Below are 9,474 nucleotides of genomic sequence, written 5' to 3'. Positions count from 1 at the left end.
TCATAGTTTTCAGTAGATAACTCTAGTTCTGTGTAAGCTTTTGCAATGAAACAGAAGGCCATGAATTTCTTTAACCTTAAAAAGACCAAAAACTAGAAGTCAAGCTCAACCTTTTTTTCCTTCTCCATCTTCATATTTTTTTTTTAGTTCTTCCACCCTCTGACTGTATGTCTAATAAAACACCAAACTTATATTGACCACCAAAAACATGCAAAGACACTATTGTCTGTATTTCCTGTCTTTTTATCCTAATCTTTATTTGACTCAGTGTTAGGCTTATTTTGAAAGAATCCTTTAAAAAAAATTTCATATAATTCCTAAAAGGGTCTTAATGAAAGCATTTCGCCCTTTCCTGAATTTCATGACCTTGACCTTTTCTATGACCCAGACTTTTTCTGATTTTGCCTTATATTTTCCAATTATATCTTGAGGGATTCTTTCATACAAATTAATACACAGGCCCATAGCAACGGTTTCAAAAGCAGGGGGGGGGGCAATTCCCCCCCCCCCCAAAAAAATCTGACAAGCAAAAAAAAAAACCTGACCAAAAGTGGGTGGGGGGGGGGGCAACTTCCTAATATTATCTGACAAAAAAGGCTAACCTAACGTCAAAAAAGTTGGGGGGAGGGGCGCAACCAGCATTTAAAGGAAAATTTAGTATAGCGATATACACTCAGTATACTCAATATATACACCCCCACCCCCCCCCACCCCCCCCCACCCGACTTCTAGGGACCTGATACAATAAAAGTAGATAAGCTGCAAAAGATAAGTTAACTTAGCATAGTAACTTTTGAGTTACCATTCGCAGAAAAATCAATAGATAACCATTCTTTTTCATGTTGATCTGGAGGGGTGGACAACACAATGCTATTCTTTTTAAAATAAAAAATTGAAAGGCCTAAGTGAAATTCTTAATTTTCGAAATTTTATTCACTAATATAGGAGACTGGGCTGGAACTTGGATTTCCATGGCCTGAATGTGGGGGGGGGGGGGGGGGATCGTAAAAAAAAATATCTGGGCAAAAAAAAAAAAGATAAAAATTTATTAGATATGAACATCGTTTTGATGGGAGTATATATTAAAATTGGTTCAAGCCACATTCTATTTTATTACCAAGTGTTTAGAAGTAATTAACTTTTGAGGAAAATATAGTTTTAAAAAAATAGGCGAGCCCCACTTCATCCCACTCCATCTTTCCTGAAACTTTAAAATGGACTTGAAAATGAACCTTATTACATTCGCATCTTACAACTCTAAATCTTTCATCCACCCCTCCAGATCCACCTACTCCCAAGGTTGATATAATGTATTCACGTGACTTTGTTTAGAGTGCTTCATCACGTGATGTAAATATGGCTGACGAAGAATATGAAGCGACAGAAGAAATGGAAGAAAACGATGTAATAAAACCTGTTTTCGTTGATGGAATGGTGAGATAATTATTGTTTTTTAATTCATTATACCCACATTTTTTTTTATCTGTAAGGAATAAAGCTGAAACAAATCACCAGGAATGAACAGGCTAAGAAACCGTAGGGTATTTTTAATCGGTAGAATTTTTACCGATGATATGTTATAATATTTGCCTATCATTATAAGCATCATCGTTTGCCCATTTTGACAGTCTCAACTTTACAAAATAAATAAGAAAAATCTTTTCAACCCACTAAGAACATCATGAATATTAACCATAGCTGAGACATAACTAACATGTTTGAGTGTTTCATGTCTCTGATCATAGCTTAATTGTCCTTTAAATTTAATATCAGTCAATAACCTTAAACAGGTCCAGCACAATCTCTTGCTTTAACTATATAGCTTCAAATAGCTTTATTATTTTTCTATTAAGACAATGAAAATTAACTAGTACTGCATCGCAATATATACCTGATCAGGGGTAGACAAATAGAATTTTTCAGTACATGTACTTGCCCTCGGACAGGTTACCATTGTAAAATGACTTGTCCTACCAAAAAATATGCTTGTCCCACCTTTTTCTGAAATAACACAAAATGTAAGCATTATCATTAACATTTAGGACAAACCAAGACCCCAAATCACCTATCTAATTTAAGGGAAATTTCTAATTCTAGGGAGACTTCTTAGTGTGTTAATTTAAAATTTTAAATACATGCCAATGTATGCACATGTACATGTTTCATTTCCATGTACTATTTAAATGAAAACAAAAAATAATATCTACATTATTTTATTATGAAAAACACTTCTCAATGTCGATTAAGGTTATTTACATTATGACAATAAAAAGGTCTAAAATCCTCTTCAACTTTTTTGAAATGACATAGAGATAATCATTTATAAGAAGAATTTTTGTTTCATCAGACTGCCTTTGAATTTCTCCTTTTATTATTTATTTTTTATGACACCATAATCGAAGATTTGGGGGCATATAGTTTTTGCTCTCTCTCTGCGCCCGTCAGTCCGTCAGTTTGTCTGCAAAAACAATAACTTGCACGTAACTTTTGATTAGTTGGAGCTAGGGCTTTCATATTTCACATGTACTGACTATTCCTTGTGACAAAACCTTTTTTTTGGTACCAACATATTTGATCTCTTGACCGTGGAAGTTGACCCATTTTTGCAAAATTTTACTCAACTTTAACCTTGGCAGTAATTTTTGAACAGTTGGTGCTTGGGCTATATAATATAGCCCCCACCCCCCGGAAAAATTCCTGGCAAGAAATTTGTATTTATATGTAAGAAAATCTCAGCATGTTAATGTATGTTGCATTTGTGAGTGATAGAACTGAGTTAATATTTATACTGGCAGCTCTCCTTGGCTGGACAGGATCTGACCAGGATTCCCAGTGAAACTGTCCATGAATTTGCTGAGAAAACAAGAAGACTAGATCTGAGTTTTAATTGTTTAAGGTAAATATAATTATGATGCTAAAATAATTTTTTCTTGATTAGGGAAGCAAAGACAGTATTATGAGAATGTTTAAATTTATTAAAAGAGTGAGAAGCAATTTTCACTGCAACTAATGTTTTTTGGAGTAGATAGTGCATTGCATGTTATCACCATGATGTCAGAACACAGAAATGTTAATTTAAGATAACAGTTTTAATTATTTATGCATAGTATACATGTACATTGTTATCATTCATTTCAAGTAGCATACAATTTTAATATGTATTGTTGCATTATTTGCTTATTTTATTTTATTTTATTTATTTATTTATTTATTTATTTTTTGATTTCTGAAGTGTGGAAATGAAACCAAATAAGTCTAAATCTTTACGTATTACATGTACTCTAAATTTATGTTATTGCTTTCTGACTTTAATAAAAAAAATTTACAGATCATTGGAGGGCCTGGAAAGGTTCACACAACTGGAGGAACTTGTGTTAGATAATAATGAATTAGATGATGGTATAAGGTTTCCACAGCTAAAGAATCTACATACCGTCACATTAAATAAAAACAAAGTATCCTTTTGTTGTTAAGGAATTTATCATCATACTTCCCCACAAAGGAAGTTTGGCAGTAATCAAAGGAATAACCATGTCCATCTGTATGTCCACATGCCTAGCTCTCTGTTCCATTTATGTCCTGACTGTAAATTTGTAATGGAGACATTTTAGAAACTCATACTAACAAGAAAATGTTGTTTATGACAAGAGGATGTGTCATGATCCTTTATCAAGGTCATTTGGACAGTGTGAAGGACACAGGATTCAGAGGTATAAATTTTTGTCAAGTTGACCCATGATTTTGACTCATAGACACAATATAAGCTCATTCTTAGCAAAAAGGTTCTTTATAATAAAAATTCATTTCATAAACCATGGTCATTTGGATAGGTCAAGGTCACAGGGTTCAAAAGTGTAAATGTCTTATCTGTATGGTAACCCTTAATAGAATATTATTAAATGATCATCTTTAACTGAAGTTGATTATGACCAGGAGATATGTATTATTAACTCTATATCATGGTGTTTGTACCCTATCAAGGTCTAGGGCTTGTAAATTTCTAAAACTCGCAACTTTGTTATGAAAGAATATAATTGACTCAAAGATTAATCATTACACTATTTGCCAGGATTGTTAGCCATAGTGATTCTGGCAAGAGCAGCATGAAATAGCTCAGAAGTGTCAATCTTGTGAGGGCCAACTAAGTGCAAGGATGGTAAAAACTCATATTCTTTGGTAAGCCAAATTGAGGTTGTTCATGAACAGAGAAGATCCAGGTAACTTGAACTAAGTAGGTCATGTCAACAACATCAAGACTCAGGAGTGGGATTCTTTTTTGTAAGATCCGCAGAACTCATTACCTTTTTCTTCTGTGTCGTGCTATATTAGAACAGCTCAAGATTTAATTCTTTAAAAAAGGGTTTGGAATAATCCCAGAATAAAACCAGTTCAAGGGAGTGGATTATCCTGTTCTAGTTGGTACAATCACATCAGCTGATAACCAATGACAGTCCTATATCTGGTATCTCTATTAACCATCACAGCAGCTGACCACCAGTGTATCAGTCCTATATCTGGTATCTCTATTAACCATCACAACAGTTGAATACCAGTGTATCAGTCCTATATCTGGTATCTCTATTAACCATCACAGCAGCTGACCACCAGTGATAGCCCTATATCTGATATCTCTATTAACCATCTCAATTTATTGATCAAAGGTCAAGGTAAACAAATATGTTTAAAATACTTGTCCAGAGCATATTTTATCACTCCATAGTTCAATCTGGGTCATATTTTATCCATAAAGGGTGTGTCGTGTCATTTAACCAAGTTTCTAGATCAGAGGTCATAGCAGAACCCTGTGTGAAATCCTAGTTAAGAGCATATTTTCTTTCCTATTGGCTTCATCTGACTCATACTTTATCAAAATAGTAGCTGTGAGTAAAGGTGTTAGTTAAAGTTCAAGGTCAAAGCAGATCTCTGTGTAAAATCATTCTGGAGTATATGTTCTGCACTTGGAGCTGTGTGGCTAATACTAGTACTTTACCCAGATATAGTGGCTTTGGATAAAGTGTTAACAGCGTTTGAACCAAAAAAAAAAAGAAAGATAAAAAACAAATAGCAATTTTTTCTCCTTCACACTGACACAAAAACTTTGAGTCTTTTGATGGTCCCTTTCAAATTGATGTCCTTATCTTTACTAAAAGCGAGGCCCTTTGAGGTTGTTACCATCTCAATGATATCTTGTTGTCAGTTGGACTATATAACTGAAAAAATTAACATTGACAATTAAGAAGAAGAACTTGAGATTGTGTATTTCTCCAAGCGCAGTTTAATTATAATGAGCTTCAGTGTGTTTTTGTGTAGTTTGAGGATGTAGCCACTTAACTTTAGAGTTCACTCATTCAGTATGTTAGGACAAAAGGTTTATGTGTTGTTGAAGGGAACATACATATGTTCTATATATTATAGATATCATTATCTGATAAACTATTTTAAACAAAATAATTTTAAATCCACATGAACTATTTTTCTTCCTGAAATAATGTTAAGATAACAAACCTTGATCAGTTATTGGACAATCTCTCTCGAAACCTGCCTAATTTGACCTATCTGAGCCTGCTTAGTAATGAGGCTTGTCCCAATCAGCTGTCAAGCCTGGACAAGGATGAGGAGGATTACCAGAGATACCGGTCAGTGCATATGTAACTATATTAATAGTACATGGCTCACAGCAATGTTACCTGTATAATTACCTGTACAACTCAATAGGATCTTTGTGAAATGATTTCATTATGGTTTAGAAGGAACCCCCAATATGAATATTTATACATATTCATAGCAAGTTCTTTATTTGTTTAACAAAATACTATTTTTAAATTTCCAAATAGGTACATATACTGTAAACCAACTTTTATTCGCATGCGAGAAATATCCATGAGTTTCGTGACCTACTTTAATCACCATGAACCATTTATTTGCTTTGTATTTGTAGAGAATATTTCCTCAGTCATGAAAATTAATCATCGCAGATTGATCTCAAACTGACGAATCATGAATAAAAGATGACGTGAATAATAGTTGGTTTACAGTATATGGATTTTTAGGTCACCTGAGTCACTCAGGTGACCTATTGCTATCCGTTCTCGTCTGACGGCATGTGTCATGTGTTAACATTTGAACATTTTTAGCTTCTTCTCTGAAACCGCTTAACTAATTTCAACCAAATTTGGCATATAGCATCTATGGGTGAAGGGGAACAAAAATTGTGAATTTCATGGTCCCTGCCCCCCTAGGGCCTGAGGGGTGGGGCTAAAACAACCAAAAATAATGCAAACTTTAAAAATCTTCTTCTTCACTCCTGGACATCAAGCAGTCAAACTGTTGGCATCATTGTAATAACCATTGAGCCCTCTACCAAATTGTGAAATTTATGGCCCCAGGGTCAGGGGTTCTGGTGCTTGGGGTTGGGCTATATAGATCATATAGTGAAAGTGCATTATTTCTTTGAAAATCTTCTTCTCTGCTCCTGGGTATTAAATTAAGTAACTAAGTACACAGTTATGAAGAGCAAGAGTGCCTCATCCAAAACTGTGAAATTCATGGCCCCTGGGTCGGGGTTCTGGTGTTAGGGCGGGGCTCTATTGATTATATACTAGTGAAAATGCATTAATTCTTTGAAAATCTTCTTCTCTGCTCCTGGGTATTAAATTAAGTAACTAAGTACACAGTAATGATGAGCAAGAGTGCCTCTTCCAAATTGTGAATTTCATGGCCCCAGGGTCAGGGGTACTGGTGTTAGGGTGGGGCTCTATTGATTATATACTAGTGAAGATGTGTTAATTCTTTGAAAATCTTCTTTTCTGATCCTGGGTATTAAATAAAGTAAATAAGTAATAGTTATGATGAGCAAGAATTTCCTTTCCAAAATTGTGAATTTCATGGCCCCAGGGTCAGGGGTTCTGGTGTTAGGGCGGGGCTCTATTGACTATATATTGAAAATGCATTAATTCTTTGAAAATCTTCTTCTCTGCTCCTGGATATTAAATAAACTTACTAAGAACGTAGTTATGATAAGTAAGAGTGCCTCTTCCAAAATTGTGAATTTTATGGCCCCTGGGTCAGGGGTTCTGGTGTTAGGGTGGGGCTCTATTGATTATATAGTAAAATTGCATTAATTCTTTGAAAATCTTCTATGTTCCTGGATATTAAATAAACTAAGTACATAGTGACAATGAGTTATGATGAGCATGGTTGCCTCTTCCAGAATTATGAATTTCATGGCCCCTGGGTCAAGGGTTCTGGTGTTAGGGTGGGGCTCTATTGATTATATGGGTGAATTAAAAAAAAAATGACCACCAAACTGAAATTTTTTGGAAAAATTCAACTACTCATAACACATTTTCCACTTGTATCATCATATTGCACATGCATTATAGTTTAAAATCCTGAAGTGGCAATAGAATAGACAATTGGATTAAAAAGTTTCAGAATTTTTATTAGTAAAATCTTTTGAAAAAAGAAAATATCATTACACCTAAAAAGACTTTCTAAAATACATAATCACAAGAAATTATAGTTTTATATGCTTCAAAATGGTAAAAGGGGTATGAATGATTAAATCTAGACCTTGATTGAGTATCTTCTCTTGTATATACAGTACAATTCGTTTATTATCATGGTTTATTTGTCAGGCCAAAACTTTATAATAAGCGACTTTTATAATAACCATAGTCGGCTGAAATTCATGTCGGACGGCTGACTATACGACGTTTGTGTAAATTATTGGATGTATTATACATCTTACGTTACATATAATTTCGATTTTTTAGGTTTATTTGAAATACAAGTTAACTGACATATCATTTCACAATATTTACTTACTGTTTCAACTTTTTATTATAAATAAATTCACTTAAATAAAGCTTAATACGCTTCAAACTCAATCTTCTAGATCCCTTGGCATCCATCTTGTTTATTTTGATCTACTTTCATTTTTAATTTATGGTCAATTCAAATTACCAATGTTTCGTTTCGTATTTTTTTTTTTTTTTTTTTGGTTTATTTTTTTGGTCACATATTAAATAAATTAACACAGCAACAAAGCATGCATTCAAATTGTTTCTTTTATTCATCCAAAGTAGACATAAAAAAATTACCTATTTACACTCAATGTCGCCGTATAATTAAAATTAATTGATACACTGATGAGCATATGCATTCAAAGCCGCTTGGACAGACTGGTGAAAGAGTTAATTTCACTTAATTATTTCTTAATTAATCGGGCAGTTTTGTAAATGTAATTAACTATGAACATTGATCCAGACACCAAGCGTAAGAAAGCTTGGGTTAATATTGACATTAAATTTAGTTTCAACACATTTGGTAAAACGTATTTATTACGAACGTACAATTCAGGATTAACATAAGAAGAAAATAAGTTATGAAAAAAAAGAGTTCGTGTTATCCTGTCATGTACTTCATGAAATAAACAGACTCCCTGTCAATCGCTCAGGTAAGTGCACTGAAGTGTGACTAATCTCCCCAGTCTTTCACTATCGGCAAATTTCAAAGTGAAAATCAAGCCATTGTGTATAGACAAGCGACAGTGCATGAACCACAGGTGTAGATAGGTGTTATCTTTTGTTTTGTTGATTGTCCCAAGAGTGAAAAGGTGTGAAAAAATATTACGGACGGACATTTTCTATTATAGTAAGCGAAGTGTATACTTTTACCTATGATAATAACAGACAAAATTTATAATGAATTATTAAGAAATGGTTTTGTGTTTCAGATATCTATGATAAAAAAAGAAGTATGATATAAAACCGGTATGATAAAAAACGAATTGTACTGTATGACCAAAAATTGGCTTTTTTATTGTTATTTTACATTATTTTTTCAATTCTGGTTTGAAAAGTTTTAATATGAAAAAAATATGAAGCAATAAAATTCCCCCAAATTCACTTTTTTGTCTGTTCAAATCAATTCTTCAAATCTAAGCCAAAAAAAGAATTTTTGTATACAAGTTCTATTACAAAAAATACTAGATTTTGAAGTAACCCTATTTTACATTATTGTGTTGCACTCCTGACATCTGATATGTATTTTATTTAACATTGTTTTAAAAATTATAACACACAGTAACCCATTCTTACTTTGTGAATCAATTTGTCGTTTTGATATTTTTCATCATTTACGGCAGGTTTTTCATATTTTGAAGACCTTAAAACATGATTATTTGCAAAGTGTAATATATATAAATTGTATTTAAAAATATATGTGAAATGATGAAAACTATTCCCTGAATTGACTGTAAAATTTCTGTAATTAATTGATAGACATAGTGTTTTGAACATCAAATAGTATCAAACATTTTTTTTTCAACTTATTTTTTAGTAAAGATAGTTAAAAAGCACTGGTAATTATAAAGCAGTTTTGTTGCACTCCTTACTGCAATAAAATTTAAAAATAAAACTGTAGAACATAAAAATTCATAAAGTGTTGGCAACATCAAGTGATAATGAAATT

The 9,474-nt window shown here is 33.0% G+C and overlaps 1 protein-coding gene across 1 annotated transcript in view; it reads left to right on the top strand.

Moving 5' to 3' along the window:
* The first annotated feature begins 1,323 nt into the window (after positions 1–1,323).
* LOC133199549 (leucine-rich melanocyte differentiation-associated protein-like) overlaps positions 1,324–9,474 on the top strand; it is an 18,909-nt gene continuing 10,758 nt past the window's right edge. The window contains exons 1-4 of the mRNA XM_061335367.1: positions 1,324–1,434; positions 2,796–2,896; positions 3,329–3,455; positions 5,497–5,636. Of these exons, the coding sequence (XP_061191351.1) occupies positions 1,357–1,434; positions 2,796–2,896; positions 3,329–3,455; positions 5,497–5,636 (446 nt within the window). The 5' untranslated portion in view covers positions 1,324–1,356. The remainder of the gene's footprint in view (positions 1,435–2,795; positions 2,897–3,328; positions 3,456–5,496; positions 5,637–9,474) is intronic.

This window comes from Saccostrea echinata, unplaced genomic scaffold, assembly GCF_033153115.1.
Source record: "Saccostrea echinata isolate AGI-Se365-2 ecotype Australia unplaced genomic scaffold, CSIRO_AGI_Sech_v1 ptg000034l, whole genome shotgun sequence".
Classification (NCBI taxonomy): Eukaryota; Metazoa; Mollusca; class Bivalvia; order Ostreida; family Ostreidae; genus Saccostrea; species Saccostrea echinata.
The sequence above is the reverse complement of the archived record's forward strand: the minus strand, read 5'-3'. Positions and strand labels throughout refer to the sequence as shown.